This window comes from Ammodytes marinus (assembly GCF_949987685.1).
Source record: "Ammodytes marinus genome assembly, chromosome: 15".
NCBI lineage: Eukaryota > Metazoa > Chordata > Actinopteri > Uranoscopiformes > Ammodytidae > Ammodytes > Ammodytes marinus.
In genome coordinates this window covers 10,327,682-10,344,331 of record NC_137219.1, presented here as the reverse complement: position 1 = coordinate 10,344,331, position 16,650 = coordinate 10,327,682, and the positions used below count along the sequence as shown (strand labels likewise).

At 41.5% G+C, this 16,650-nt stretch overlaps 1 protein-coding gene across 1 annotated transcript in view; it reads left to right on the top strand.

Annotated features, from left to right (window-relative positions):
- The window catches only part of dph6 (diphthamine biosynthesis 6), a 63,278-nt gene that overhangs the window by 29,361 nt on the left and 17,267 nt on the right, over positions 1-16,650 (top strand). Inside the window, exons 10-12 of the mRNA XM_080041968.1 lie at positions 347-475; positions 1,947-2,076; positions 2,826-3,000. Coding sequence (XP_079898094.1) covers positions 347-475; positions 1,947-2,076; positions 2,826-3,000 — 434 coding nt within the window. The remainder of the gene's footprint in view (positions 1-346; positions 476-1,946; positions 2,077-2,825; positions 3,001-16,650) is intronic.

Genomic DNA, 16,650 nt, shown 5'->3' with positions numbered 1-16,650 from the left:
GTGTGTGTGTGTTTACGTGTGTGGCAGATGATATCTGTGCCGTCGTATGCGCTCCCTGAATCTGTGTCATGCGGCCAGCCGGCATTATGATGCTAGTATCTTTGAGAGATTGTTTGACAAGAGCTGTCATTTTCAGCAGAGTATTTGTGACAGTTTTCGGAATTCATTTCTCCTTTGACACAGGCCACCGCATATGCACAAATTGCTCATACAACACATGCCCCCCTGCTATAAATAAAGAAGAAAAAAATGACACACTTATTTTGTATGTTCTAAAAGTTTCAATCAAGCATTGGGAGAAACCATTTGACTGCACAAATGACTGTTCTCTTTTTTTTCCCTGCAGGTCTCCCTCCTCCATCCTGGTCACCAAAAAGCTCCAGAGGATTTCAATGGATCTCCGGCGTCAACGGCCTTCATAGCCCAGAGCCTGGGATCCAGGGCCAGACACGGGCAGCGTTCACACAGCTGCAAAGTAAGGGACAGTGCCAGGGAGACAAAAGTATTGAGCAAGAGTGTGAACACTTTTTTAAGAATATGGTTATGCCAGAGCTGGAAAAAAAAGACACACAGAACGACACAAAACCTTTTAATAAGTCATGTTTTCTTCGATCAAACAAAAGATTACATCTTTGATATGTTCAAGGCGGTAGAGATGATACAGAATTGCTTTGTCCAGGGGTGATTCAAGCAGCTCAGCTTACTGTACGTGCTACATATCCCAGACTGAAGGGCCCTCAAATTCAACTTCTTTGTCCCCTGGCATGTCTTTCTTTTCTCCTTGCTTTGTTTGCTAAAGACACACGAGGAGGTGTGGCAGAGCCGGAGAAGACTTATTCCTTAATCAAAAGTGCTCGTCAAACCAGCAGGCAAAAAAAAAAAAAAAAACTGTCTGTCACAAGGATGGGATGGCGCGTTGGCTACCAAACATGTACAAGCGCTTCAAATTAACCCAAACCAAGTCGCTTTTTAAACACACACACACACACACACACACACACACACACACACACACACACACACACACACGAGTGCAGTCATTTTGGGCGGGTTATTGTCTTTGCCCTGCAGAAGTTTAAAAGTGCATGCTTTTTCCAGTGTGTATCTGAGCCCCCTTTTTTCCCTCCTCTTTCTGTTTTTTTTTTGATGGAGAAAGAGGAGCGTAAGATGAAAAGCATATTTAATGTTTATCGTGGTGCTCGGGCTGAACAGCCTTCACAGTGCAAGAGACAATATTAAACAAGTTAATATTTAATGAACAACCTCTTTGTATGGGGGCGAAGTAGTCTGAGACGCTAGTGTTGGCAAAGGAAAAACAAACTTGAAGCTCTTTCAAATGATTGTAGGCAGAGGGGCTTTTGCTTTGAGCCTTTGTTTATGCGTTTGCATCCAGCGCCTACGACAAACTGTGTTAGACTGCGCTTTAGAGAAGGGGACAGACACCATAACCAATTTAGAGCAGATTCAATGGATTTCAGTTTCAGAGAAAGAAAACGTTGAACATATAGCCACCTCCTAACTACACTATGGATAGCGTTCAATTTACTTTTTCGTTTGAACAGACTGACTATAGTTCAAGTATAGTGCAGACAGTCACAAGCAAATCCCTGTACACTGACTTGGACTCAATGAGTATTTGTTCACTAGCAAGTAGCAGATACAAACTTACCCAGAGGAAAACAAACAAGAAAAAAACATGATTCTCAAAGAACCAATTGCATTCAATTCTTAACCAATTTGTTCCTGTATAAACATGAACATTTTTATTTGGAGTATTATACTGCTTCCCTGCAGGATTTGTTATATTTGGTACACACCAACATTTACTTAATATGCATATTTTAGCTCAACCAAGATGTAGTATTGTTATAGGAAGTTATGTTACTATAATGTATAGGTGTGCTCTTTGACAGTGATTAACAGTTTACTGTTTTGCCTGTGTCCAGGTGAGTTGGACAGCAGAGGCTGGAAAGTGACGGACATTATCCTGGTCCACCTGTATGTGAGGTGCATGGAAGACTTTGGTCCACTCAACGCAGTCTATAGGAAACACTTTGCCACAAACCCTCCCGCCAGGTAAAGGTGCAAACACACACACACACACACACACACACACACACACACACACAAACACAAACAGACTTCTCTCGCTGTTATTCTGCAGGCCCTGCAAATGTAAACAAATCCCCTTCCGTTAAAACTACATAGTGCACCTTTAAAGCTCCCATATTATACACTTTTCGGTACTATTATACACCATATTATATGGTCTTAGTGGTCACTAATACGTTTTTCTTTAATTGTTTGCTGAAAAAAACTTTCAGATAATTTATTGTACTATGCTGAAGTTCAGCTAATCTCACAATGGCCTATTTTTTAAAAAGAGCTGCAGCTCCCCTCGTAAATATACAATCTTTGCGCTGCCCCCGCCCCCTGTCCGGAAGCGATGCCAGATACGCCTCGCCCTCTGTCTGTCAGGGCCGTGGACCAATAAGAAATAGGGGTGTGGGCTGCACAGTGGAAGCTTCTGGCTTTCCAGTTTGTGAGGTCAGAAAAGGGGAAAATTCTGACTGGAGTATATTGGGTGGGGGAGGGGTGGTGGTTTCAGAAAGGGGGATTGTGAGAAAAGGAGAGTGTTATTTTTAAAAATATTTTGGCAGTCTCTAGGCACACTGTGGACCCATGGATATGTTAGAACACATTTAAAAAGTGCATTTAGCATAATATGTGACCTTTAATGCATTCATACTTCCCTGCATCCGTTTTATTCTCAATTTGAATTATTACCATAGCGCTCACTCACATTGAAAACCCTTCCCTGGTAGGGTGTGTGTCCAGGCTCCTCTACCTGCCAGTCAGCTGGTGCTGATGGACTGCCTGCTCCATGACTGGAGCGGTCCCCCTGAGGAAGGCTGCTTCAGACAGAGGGAGGCCCTGCATGTCCAGAGCCTGTCCCACTGGGCCCCAGCCAACATCGGGCCCTACAGCCAGGCCCTTAGGGTAAGGTTCCACCAACAATGCAGTGCAGCGTTGAAAATATGAATTTGTTAGATGCCACAAGGTTTCTGTGTTGTTCTGTTAATAGACCACTCAATCATACAGCTTATCATTTCAGCATTATGTTTTTGTCAAAGGCCATGCTTTGCCTTTTTTTCTGTTTATTTAGTATTTCCTAAATACTATCATTTCTTATGTTATTTTCAACCCTGGTCTTCACACAACTTGTTAGGCTACTGATTGCAAATGATAGTGAAACATCTCACACTTACTCCTTTGATCCTTGCCTGAGGGGCTTAGCCAAAAACAAGGAACATTATTTTCCTTTGTGCAATTCAAAGCATCACTTTTAGAAAGGTAGGTAATGGATTAAAGGAGGAATACCAAGGATGGATTTTGACGAATGATGAATCTCGCTGCTGATTGTTATTACGCCTCGCTCTGCTTGAGTCTCACAAAGCTATTGAAGTGTCTCGGATTACGTGCAATACTTTGAGTGCGTCTCTGTTTATGTATAGATGCATGCGTGCAGACGCATGTGATTGTTGCTTTGTGCGATGGTTTGTTCTCATTACTGCTTTTATACATGTAAATATGTATCGCTATACAGTGGACAGTGTGTATCCATTGTTGCCCTGTTGTTTGTAAAGCTACGAGTTGGACTTCTTTCATATTGTTTTCAAACCCAGGAAGAATGTGCAATTCAAAGGCAAGAGCACAGGAAGTGTGGGCCGTGGTTGCACGGTCGGCTTGGTGTTTTGTTTACCCAGTGTGTATTATGTGGGATTACACTTGTCAAGGTACTGTCAACAAGGATAGTGTCCATCTCCTCCACACTGTCCTTGATCCTGCAGCCAAATCCGTCTATGAGTGAGAACATGTGTGGATTAGCCATTGGTTCAGAGCCTGACGGCATATCTCACCAGTGTGTCACCCAAAGCTCAGCGGATCTTGTGCGCTGTGGATTCCTGAGATGGAACCTTCCACAGAGTCAGGTTTTGCTTTTTAACGTGCCAGCAGTGTTTGATTTCCTCAATGGAGTCTGCATTGAGACATGAAATTGAAGTCAGCTGTGGGCATTGCAATGTGCTGTTGCCTCTGGAAAACAAGTCTAATCTCTCATTCCTCTAATGATCATTCATAGCAATTTGAAAAAACAATAAGAAGGGTTTAGCTGTTCACGGGACTTCATACGACCCCTGCGTCGCCTCTCGGTTCTCCTCCTCCACGCTGCAATGACTTAATTTGATCAAAAATATATTAACAACTCTTCAATACAGCTAGACATCTTTTTTTTTTTTTTTTACATATTGATACAATTACCCCCGTGCTGTGAGCAAGCATGCGGCGCCGCCCCTCCTCTCATCAGCACCGAGTCCACTCCCGTCTCTTAATGACAATTTGTTCCTCGGTGACTGTTGCCGTGCGTGACACCATGGCGACAGGGCTCTGGCAACAACAGAGACAGGAGAAGAGATACCGTCTGGGACCAAATAACCTGGAGACGTCCACAGTCACTCTCTGAGGGGAAATAATTAGTAATTAAAAAAAGAAAAGAAATTCAATTATTAAAGGGTGAATTTGTGATGCTAATTATGTCCAGAGAATGTAATCAGTTCTGTGCAGCTAAAAGGTGCTTTTTTTTTGTGATGAGTTATTTGAAGTGGCCAATGAGCTATGACTTAATGAAGGCTATTGATCTATGGCTGTAGTCTCTGGTGAAATATTCTGGTTTACTTGTCCCTCTTTGTTAATGTGACCAAAATGTACTTATGCTAAAAGTTTGAGTGTTTCTGAGGTCAAATAGTGCAAATATAGTGCAATAGAGCTGTCCAGCTCCATTGGGACCAATGCATCCCCTTTTTTGTCCAGTGGTTTTGAGCTGGACCACATGGCTGATGACACAGACAATGTGCATGATTTGACTGCGGTCGTTCTCTCTACACAGTAAAGGGTTGGAAATGGTGGAGGTTTGAGAGGAATTAGGCATTAGGGATTGGCGTGTGATGGATGCTGGACCTTCAAATTCCATCCATCTATTCATCTATCTGTCCGGCTTGTCATGTCTCTCAGCCCCCTCAGCTCTCGGCGAATGGCAGGGCTTGACTGAATGTCGTCTTGACAGATTCAGATCCGACTTGATTTAAGGAATTAGTTAACCTTTTAGGATGTCAAAGCTAGGGGGGGGGGCCTCTTTGTGCATTGTATGTTAATGCACGATATGCCGGTAGTTTAGGTAAAAAGCCGTGAGCTATGAAGACAAAAAAAAACAAGGCATTTAATTTATGCTTTGTTTTTACATCGTTTTCCCTATTGTTCCGTTACCTGATTGGCATGTTTTTTTCGAGGCTGCCTTCACCGTAATATGTATTCCTTTGCCGTATATATTTATAATTTGTGAGTGGGTTAGTATCAAAGTTCTTGCCACTAATTGTTTTGTTTTTCTGTCTCCTTTATCAGAGATCTAATGCAAATTTCGCCTGTCGTTTGTTTTAAGCATCATTTGAATAATCTAATTAAGATATAAGAAATGTCCCCCTTTTATGACATCAATCAATTCATTAGGAACAAAAGATGCTCTCAGACATCCATTTTTTTTCTTGCAAAATATCAAAACAAATACGTCTCATTGCAACAAAAGCCAACTAATGGCATGCTCTTAAAATAAATAAAAGTTATTACTGCATTTTTCTGTCAGTTGTTTCTTCGAAAGAGATTTTTAAACAATTCTGTTGCAACATAATGTCTGGGGGGAAAAAAGACCATAGGCCTGTTTCTTTTAGCCACCAATGTCCCACATTTTTTAACCAGACATCCATTTGTACCAATAAAAGACAATTACGTTCATGAGTTGCCAGATGGAAAAAAAATTGACCCATCATTCACTGAAGTCAGAGTTTACAACCAGAGGAGTCTCAAACTGCAGGATTTTTTTCTCTCTCCTCTACATCTATTTAGATTAATGCTGCCTGTTCTGTCGCATTCCCTTCGGAGCTGCATTTACAAGGGGGCAAACACAATATCCAAAGCAGGTCTGAATAGAAAGCCTATCAGTTGAATGGTTGTTAAACATCTCCTATTTCCTGTTAAGGTAAGTGGCTCACCCCTGGGATATTTGCCGGGGAAATTATACTCACTGATCAGATTCTGCGCGGGGGTGTGGGTTTTGGTGGGGGGGAGGGGGGAGCTGACTGCGACTAGCCTCAGGTTGCCGGTGAACCCCCTTTGCCTCATTGCCATAATTGTGACTGACAGTCAATATTGCGGAAGACCGTCTTGCACAGCCCCGCGATAGGATTTGCATTGGATTTTGAAAAATTGTCAAAGTGGACTGCGAGGCTCTTCAGGAGGGGAAGTGGATCTGACGTTGCCAATTAGCATCAAAAGGGAAGGAGCAGTGCACTGTGGTGGCGGGTGGTAGAATCTGAATAATCTTCTTGCAGGAGTCTTGATGTCTAAAAACAATAACCTTAGTCTGACCCTCCTAATGAAGAGTTCAGAGGTCAGGCTGAGTCATGATGAGCTAAGGCCACCCATGTATAGGCCAGACAGAATGAGTACAGCAAGAACAACAGAAGTTTCCCCTGCATTTTGAGCAGCCAAAGCAGTATATATAGAGTACATCACGGAAGATTACTTTATGGACTTTTTTTTTTTTTTTTACCACTTTGTTTATTGATTTTTCACAATATAGCAAAACATCATTTTACAAATGTAACAATTTTTTTTTTTTTTATCCCCAAAGACAAACAGACAAAAATAAATCAATAATCAATGATTATTATAATAACAATAAAACAAACAATGACAACAACAAAAAAAAAGAAAAAGTGTGTGTGCACAGTTTGGAGTTATTGGGATCCATAGCAAAATACATATAAAATTAAATAAAATTAAAAAATAAATGTGTACATCCTTAGAGCTGGTCAAGCAGATATGTAATGAAAGGCTGCCAAACATTGCTAAAATTGTCCTTTGAACCCTTTAAAGCAAATCTTAACTTTTCAAGCTTCAGAAATTGTAGTGTGTCCCTAATCCAGTGTTTAAAGGAGGGTGGAGTAGCCTGCTTCCAATTAAGTAAAATTAATCTTCTGGCTATAAGAGTGACAAAGGCAATACAGTTTGATTGTGCTCTAAGCAGATGATCACCCTCACATTGAATGCCAAAAACGGCTGTAAGTGGGTTCGGAGCTATTGGTCTCTTAAGTATCTTGGATAGAGCGTCAAAAATAGAGGACCAGTAACTAGCGAGTTTCGGGCAAAGCCAGAACATATGAGCTAGTGTTGCAGGTGAATTTTTACATCTGTTGCATGAACTATCACTTGTTGGATACATTTTTGAGATTCTGGCTTTAGAGAGATGGAGTCTGTGTGCCACTTTAAACTGGATCAAGCCATGTCTAGCACATATAGATGAAGAATGTATTCTTAAAAAAACATTCGACCACTCAACATCTGTAAATTGTACATTCAGATCAGCCTGCCACGCCGCTCTCAATGCATCCAGAGACGCTGATTGCACAGAAGAAAGTTTTGTATATATAACAGATATTGTGCCCCTGAGCTCTGGGTCTGCTGGGAAGAGACTATCCATAGGTTGAGGCTGGGGGATTGTAGGGAATGTTCCTGTATTGTTACGTGCCCAGTCCCTAACCTGTAAATAACTAAAGAAATGTACATTCCGTAGATTGAATTTAGTTTTGAGCTGTTCGAATGAAGCAAAAACACCTGTTATGTACATATCTTTAAATGAAATGATACCCTTCTTTTGCCAGGCCGAGAAATAGTCATTATGGAATGAAGGGGCAAATCGATGATTAGACGCAATCGGGGCCCAGAGTGAGCCAGCCTGCCAACCAAAGTGTCCTCGCACTTGAGCCCATATACGTAAAGACTGATGTACTAAGGGGGCACTTGAAACATAGCTTGGAGTGAAAGGCATTGCAGAATACAATAAAGCAGGGAGGGACGATGGCAAACAGGCAGTGGTCTCTATCTGAACCCAGGCAGGAGTCTCATTGTCGATGTAGTTTTTAAGCCAATATGCCATAGCTCTGAGGTTGCTTGCCCAATAGTATAATTGGAAATGTGGTAATGCCATACCACCCATTGATCTTGGTCTCTGCAAAAATTCCCTACGGATACGGGGTGGCTTCTTATTCCAAATAAAGTCAGATATAATCTTATTTAGGTGTGAAAAGAAAGATTTGTTGATAAAGATTGGTATAGTTTGGAAAAGGTAGAGGAATTTGGGCAACGTGTTCATTTTAATTAGATTAATTCTTCCTGCTAAAGAGAGAGGAAGCATGGACCATTTATTGAAGGCAATTTTAGAGCTCTCAAGAAGGGGAACAAAATTAAGCTTAAAAAGGTCAGAAAAGCCACGCGTAACAACCACCCCTAGGTAGGTGAAGTTGTCAGATGTCACCTTAAAAGGACAGGAATTAAAGGAGATGGACTTAGCGGCAGAGTTGACAGGAAAAAGCTCACTTTTTGAAACATTAATCTTATGCCCAGAGATGCTGCTGAAGTGGCCTAATAACTTCATAATATGGGGTAAGGTGTTCTGTGGATCAGTTATATATAGTAACAGATCATCAGCATATAATGAAGTTTTATGTTCCTTACCCCCTCTTACAATACCACAAATCTCAGGAGAGGAGCGTATTGCCATTGCAAGGGGCTCAATAGCTATAGCAAATAAAAGTGGGGAAATCGGGCATCCTTGCCTTGTCCCGCGTTGTAATGGAAATAATTGGGAGTTGGTGTTATTAGTGCGCACTGATGAAGTTGGAGAGTTATATAGCAATTTTACCCAAGAAATGATTTTCGGACCAAAACCAAATTTGTCTAGACACCAAAATAAGTAACCCCATTCCACTCTATCGAACGCCTTTTCAGCGTCTAAAGAGATAACTGCCTCGGGCAACTGTTGATCATCTGTGGAATGTATGATGTTTAAAAGTCTACGAATATTAAAAAAAGAGAGGCGTTTTTTAATAAAACCAGTTTGGTCAGGTGAAATAATCGAAGGGAGGATGATCTCTAGACGGTGAGCCAAGGCCTTAGCCAACAATTTATAATCCACATTCAGGAGCGAGATAGGACGAAATGACCCACAATTCAGGGGATCCTTATTCTTTTTCAGTAAAACAGAAATAGAGACTTTATGGACTTTTTAAGATCATTTCCAGCAGAGGGTGACAGGAAAAATAAAGATGAGAATAAAATGTGACAAAGATCCCCAAAGTTATTTGAACTTGGCGTTTGACGTTGTTATGCATCTCTTTACCGTTAGCTCATGAGAGCCTCCAAACTCTACTTGTTTTAAGTTATCATTCTCCAGCTGTGTTTTAAAAGAAACAAGTATGCAAGTATGTCAGAGCGTTTTTCCAATAGAAAATGTAGTTGGTAAACAGAAAGTCCATGATGGCTTTGCTAAAAAGAGCAGCCTTGCTTAGTGGTGAACAATCACAATGTTGCTAAATATGAGCCAGCGTGGCGAGCAAGAAAGCAATTTTTTTTTTGATGAATAGCAGAAATTAAGCCAAGTGCTTTAGTTTTATGGTTTGCTGTTCTCACCCGGAATGTGTTGCTACTGTAAAAAGAGCCAACATGCACAATTCAGCAGCCTCCCCCCCTCCCCCTCCCCAATTTCCTCAGTCTTCAACATCTAGAGACGGCATCTACCACAATTACAGCAGAAGAGTAATTAGCCCAAAAGCAGTGTGCGTGCGTGCATGTGCGTTCGGGGAGGTATTCATGCGGCACGAACAGATTAATTAGGACATTTAACTTCATTTCTAATATAACAAAATTAATCCCATAAAATATGAGGGATCTCGGAGGAGGTGCCTGACAGGCATCTGACGCCTCTCCCCTGTTTGCCATAATCTATTAAAACCTTGCTTTTATCTCACCTCTCCCCCCCCCTGTCATACGTTATGGATTTTTTCATAAACACAGCCCATACTTCATAAATGTCTCAATTTTCTAGTCTATTAACATTACTTCAAAAGCGCTTGATAAAAGAGGAGGGCATGCGTGAAATAATGCACCAATAATACAAAGCGCTGGAGGCTAGAACAGTGGGGGCGGCTCTCCGGCGTGCGCGCCCAGACAATGCAAGGGATGTTATCAACTTTAATAAAAGAACAAATGATCACTTTCAACCAAGGAGGAGGAGGGGGGTGAGGCAGGGAGGAAAGGGTGGGGCCAGGAGGGGAACGCTTGTCGTGTAATTGAGCCGATGAAAAATGAGGTCTTGAAGGCTCAGCAGTTTGAGCAGTCAAGAGATTGAAGGCTACTAAAAAAAACGCCATGGTGTTCTTCAGTACCTGTAGTCACTTGCTCCTAGTCGCAGCAGTGGATGTTAAAGGTGCACTTTGCAGTTTCAGGGGAAGGGATTTGTTAACATTTGCCCAGCCTGCAGTTAGTTTGCTAAACATATATTCTCTACGCGTAATTCTTAGTATTTATAAAATTCTATCATAAATCGAAACAAAATTATTTTGAGGCACCTGGAACCATTTGACTGGAATATGTTTGTAAACAAACTGTTGTTAACAACAACCACAATAACAACAACAGGGAAACAGTACCTTTGTAGGTAGCTTCAAACTTCAAGCAGTGTTCCAGGGAGTCAACTTTCCTTTTAAGGACATTTTGTGTATTCAGTTATGAGAATATACCCTAGACTATGTTTACTTATCAGACACAACCAAAGTCACATAGTGTGCCTTTAACTTACCACACATTTTCTTTTTTTTCACTGACGGCACAAGCATAACATGCATGCTGTTTTTCCTGAATTGTGTGCAATGAGTTATGCCTTTTGTCTGAGGGCTTTTTTGACTGACAGTTGGGCTTCACCTCGCAGTCTTTCCCCCTAGCAAGCATCGATTCAGTTCCTGTCTCTGTACATCACCTGAGTCTGTCTCTGTGGGCTTTACTCATCCTCCCCAAACAACCGGGGTCAACCATCTTCACTTGAACCGGACACACAGACGAAACACGCTGATCAAACCCACAAAGACCTTACTGCTGTGGCATGTCGGGCTGTATGCCCTGAGGCCGGGTCTTACAGACAGACACACACACACACACACACACACACATACACACGCACCTGTGTGTGCTCTTTGTGATAAGCCGTGGCTGTATGACAAGGTAAACTGGTTGGGTCATAAGAACGAGTCGCGGTGGAGTGACTCAATGTAACACATTCATGACTGACAGGACAGGTAAGCTCGTTCAGACTGCATTCACTGACATGCAAATAGATACAAAAGAATAGAAAAAATTATTGATGCAAAGTTTGTTTGTTTTTAAGGGAAAAAAAGGGCTATCGAGTGTCCACACGTCAGTACTGATACATTCCTTGACATTTGTTCCCCCCCTGTTGACACGTAATGTCTGACCCGCCATGATGGCATTGGTCATTTTTACAGGAGTGAGTGCGTTATTTGCGACAATAGCCTGTGCTGCTGCTGGTCTGCTACTATAGCAGCACCACGTGGGGACAGGCTGGTATCAGCTTGTACCAGGCGAGGACAGGGGAAGGACTGGATCTGTCAGAGTGCATCCATTCTCTAGCGGCGGCCACGTATATACGCCGGTGCTGCTGTGCCTCTGCCCCGGCCCCTGCCACACTCCCACTCATTAATGGGCCCCTGCCATGACAACTGATCCTAATTGCCTTTGAACAGCTCTTCATGTATTATTGGTGCCTGACTGCCTTGGTTCACGTCAACAAGCCTCGGGAACCCAGGACAGGATAGCCACACACAGCCACATCTCTACCACTTCTTCTACATACTGAATGATGTGGAGTTACACACAGCTAGATATGCATATGAATATAGAAACATCATGCGTGTGTGTATAGGTGTACTTGCCCAGTGTTAGTTTTACAGACACCAGGTCTCTGGTATTTCTGTGAGTGGTCAGCATCCTAATTGTACAGTTGTCTTTCCCATTTGCCGCATTTTCATTTGACATGCGTTATGTAATTATTTTATACGAAAAGACTATACTAAAAGATTTAACAGAATGTATATAAATAAAATCAGTCATGGTTAATGGATATGGTTTTATTTGTAGGAATGATCAAGTGATTTTTTAATTTGAGAGAACAACATAAGACGAGTGTGTTTGTGTGTGTGTGCGTGTGTGTGTGTGTGTGTGTGTGTGTGTGTGTGTGTGTGTGTGTGTGTGTGTGTGTGTGTGTGTGTGTGTGTGTGTGTGTGTGTGTGCGTGTGTGTGTGTTTGTGTCTGTATCTATGTGTGCATGTGTGCTTGTTGTACTTTGTCACTACTGATGAGCGGTGGATGGGGGTGACTGGTTCAGAAACATCAAGAAGGCATCTGAAAAGCGTCATGTAAAGATCCTACCACCGCAGGAATCTGCCAAGACACTCGCGCCATTACAATTTGCAATCACAAACACTCAGTTGAAAACACATCATTATTTGTAGTCCTGTGTGTGCGAATTATTACCCCCCATATCCGACTATTTACTTCCCATTTTACCCCTCCATTTGAATACGGGAAAAGGAGAGGTGGGATGGCTTGGCGTTATTTTTTATTTGTGGAATGAAATAACTGAATACCAAATGCATAGATAAAAAGCATAGCAGCGTGTCCTGTCCACTCCCATCACTGTCTTGAGAGAGGAGAGACGTATGACCATCCCATTACTATGGTAACTAGCCACTATATTCAGAGCTGCCCGGGTGTGTTTCTTCCTCCTGCGGTGACGAGAGGGCATAGCTGACAGGAGGGCCTTACACAGACACACACACACACACACACAGTCACAGACAGACACACACACACACACACACACACACACACACACACACACACACACACACACACACACACACACACACACACACACGCAACAACACACAGTCTGGAAGATGCCCCTTGTGAAATATACACACGTGTAGCAAATGCAGACAAAACAATGCAAGGGCCTTTTCCCACACCACACATAGTGATGATGTGACTTACAGACACTAATAGGGAACAGTGTTAGGCAGACAAACCTCAACCCGTCTCTTTAAACGTTTTACTCATAGCGTAAATGTTTTATCCAAAACAATAGATACAAGAACACGAGAGGTTTATAGCTGTAAGAGACTTGGATTCAACACAACCAAACAAAAATGCATTGTGTCTTCATACTTTCGATTAATAGCCACACGGCACAGGATTGAATACAACTGTCTGCCATTTCATTGATAGTGTTTTCTTTGCATAGAATAAATACATGAACGAAGAGAAACCACGATTGATATGTAACCAACAAACCCAGGCTTTTTAACATTAATTGTCACTAACTCAGACTGAGATTAGATTGTTAAAGATTGTGGAAGATTCACCTACACATGGCTGAAACAAACTGGAATTTAGATTGTGTATTTTAGGGAAAAAACATGTTTTTAATATTTTTTTATACAATTATAAGCTTTATATTGCTGTGATTATATACGCTGAAAACACCTCTAGTTTGAAATGATCATTACATCCACATGCAACATCGTGCTAGCTTTGCCGCTTTGTCTTCATTTATCAAGAACATTTTTCTTCTTAGCACTACTACAGAGGGCTCAGGAAAAAAGGGTTAGCATTTACATTCCATTTACTTTTGGCCACCGACTTCATCATAAATTTCAGATGAAGTCATTTTTTTCTTAGTAGTAACTTCAACCCGGGTCATTCATTTTTCAAATGCCATTGTCATCAAAAGCACGCTTTACTGAGGTAAAGATAAAAATAAAGAAACTGCTGCAGATGAATAATATACAAGCTCCCTTTTTTTCTGTGGACATATAAGCATGTTCACTTTTAATATGTATTTATTATTAATATTATGGATTTATTATGTAAGGGAAGGTCAGGCCCCCGCGTGTCTATAGGTAATGCAATGAAGGTTAGATCCTCGGGTTAAGAGTTCATTCAATATAGTGCATACTGTTTTCACACGTAAAAATTTAATTGAGTTGAATTTGATGCTCTGACAAAGATGTTAGTGTTAGCTTTATTTTTAAGAGATTAATACATTCTCATCACAATGTATTTAATCAGTTTGCATGCTGAGAATACTATTATCTCTGTTGCCCATTTATAGTAAAATAACATTTCCATCATTCAAAAGTTAATATCGACAATGATTTTTTAAGAAGGAAAATCTTTCGTATTTTTTTTATTCCTTTTCATTTGAATTTATTTATTTTCACTTATTTCATTTATGTTTTCATCCAAGTAGACTTTGACACTGTCTAGCCAGCATGGATTGAGTGGACTTTGTCTGAACAGCATTGTTGATTCTCCAGCTGGCTTTTTTAATGCAGTCATACTGCCATCTGTTGAGACAATAAGGGACTACATCTGTTTTTGCTCTCCAATTCATTTTCGGCACTGTCCTTTTTATTTTGTCTTTCATTGTTTCTTTTTCTGTTGTATTTCATTCATCTGTGAATGCTGAACAATGTTTTGTGCCTATTATGAGCAGCAGAGTAGCAACAGGGCAGAGTTTTTTCGTGTGTGTGTTTGACTCGATGTGTTTCGATGTGGACGCAGAGGACATTTTTCTCTGGACCAGCAGCGTTGTGTCACAGCCTAATTTGTTTTTGACATTCACCCTGTCTCATGCACAATAGATATTTCACACTGCGTTCCTGTCTTTCATGTCATACACACACACACACACACACACACACACACACACACACACACACACACACACACACACACACAGAATAACTTTACTTCACCTTTACTGACAGTTAATGCTATAATGGTTGTGCCACAGCACACTTCTGTGTCCAGGTTAAGTTTGTGCTTTCATTACTATTAACCAGACCAAGAGATGTTGCTTCAAAAAAAGAGAGAAAAATATGAAAAGACAGAAGAGACAAGGTGGTCACAGCTGGGAAGGGAGGCAGAACGGGGGGTTGAGGGCTGCAGCTTCAGCATCATTCAATCAGACAACATGCCCCTCAGCTGAAACAGCGAGACCCTCCCCGATTCTCTCGAATTAGGGAGATTAGCGGGAAAGCGCATAATGCAGGATGATGGAATTTGTCATAATTTGCATTGTCCTGGAAATACTCGGTTTGATAGAGCGATGCATGGAGGGGCTTGTCATGTCCCACGGGCAGGTCATAGAAGAAGCTTGGCAGAAATGATTTTTGCGATATGTGCATCAGTCGTAAAAGCCTCACAACCAATTTGTCAAAAGATGTGAGGTCGGGACAGTTGAAGGCAGCGGGGCATTTTGCCTAACGCAATGAAAAAAAATATATATATATATGCCCTTCCATCACTCCTTAACCACACAGCCCAGCTCTGGTCTGATGTGTGGGCGCTGTATTCCACAGCAGCGGACAACTTTATTACACCAGCTTTGAATTTTTGCTATGTTTTGTCATTTCTTCATCATTATTGCAACAGTAGATTTAAAACACATTCACCATAGCAAATTGTATCAAAAGTAGTTGTAAAAACATTTTTCACAAAAGTGTAAATAAAGATGTATTTATGTAGTATTTTATTCATGCTTGTTGGCATTCAGATGTGTCTCCCTGAGCATCCAGCAGTCAGGCTCCCCTGACCTTGGTTATAGCATTGAGCGGCATGCAGCTCCTGACCACCATAAAATTGACCAGAGCTGACATGACAGTGTTAGTCTTCCACACGGTTCAGTGTCTATGGAGTGGGCATGTCGAGGGCAGACATCCAGGCACAACAGAAAAATACACATAAGCTCGCAGAAGGTGGGGGGTTGGGGATAGGCCAGTGTCGCCGGCTCAGACTGACCACACGTTGACTCAACAATGGCTCATTATAGTTGGGTCATTTTTAAGTATTCCTCTAAATTTGTCATCCCAAGACCTGCGTTCTGAACATATTCTTATGGCTTTGTTTTTGGCATAAATGTGCAGTTATAGACCCGAGAAAATGCATTCAGAGATGCCATATACTTGCCTTTCTTTGTGCACTTGGTACGGCTATTTATGTCGCCGTTTAAGTAACACTGATTTTGTGTGACAGTTGAGCATACAGGGGTTAGGCTCAAACTGGAGCACAAACAGGAAGCAAAAAAATAGAGATAGTGGGAAAGAAAAGGAGGGAATAAAAAAAGGCAAATATCTTCCTTCCCCCCCTTCCCATGAAGCCTTAAATGAGAAGTCTTAACATGGGGAGAGATTCTGTAGAGGGAAGGACGGTTGTGGTTCTCCTGAAAGGTTCGTATTTGTAGAAATGAGGTGTCAGAAGAGGCAGGATTTCCTCAGGGCGCCGCACAACATGAGCCCATCTCTTATCATTCCCCACTCCCAGACGTGATCTGCTTTGAATGCACTAATGCTGAAAGAGCCCCACAGACTTGAAGCGAGTTCAAGATGAAATCACAGCACACATCCCTGACAAACTGCCATCCACCACACAAGGATTAAATAGTCGTTGCATATCAAATCCCTGCCAAAAAAAAGCAGAAATAATATATGCACTTAAATACATTCAACACAACTTCAACTATCAGTTTTTTGATCCCCACATTTTGAACTATTTTGAGCTTTTTGCCAACCCTAAAATATTCAAGAAAAGAAGAAAAATTACTAAAGACAGAAATTTGGAAATGTG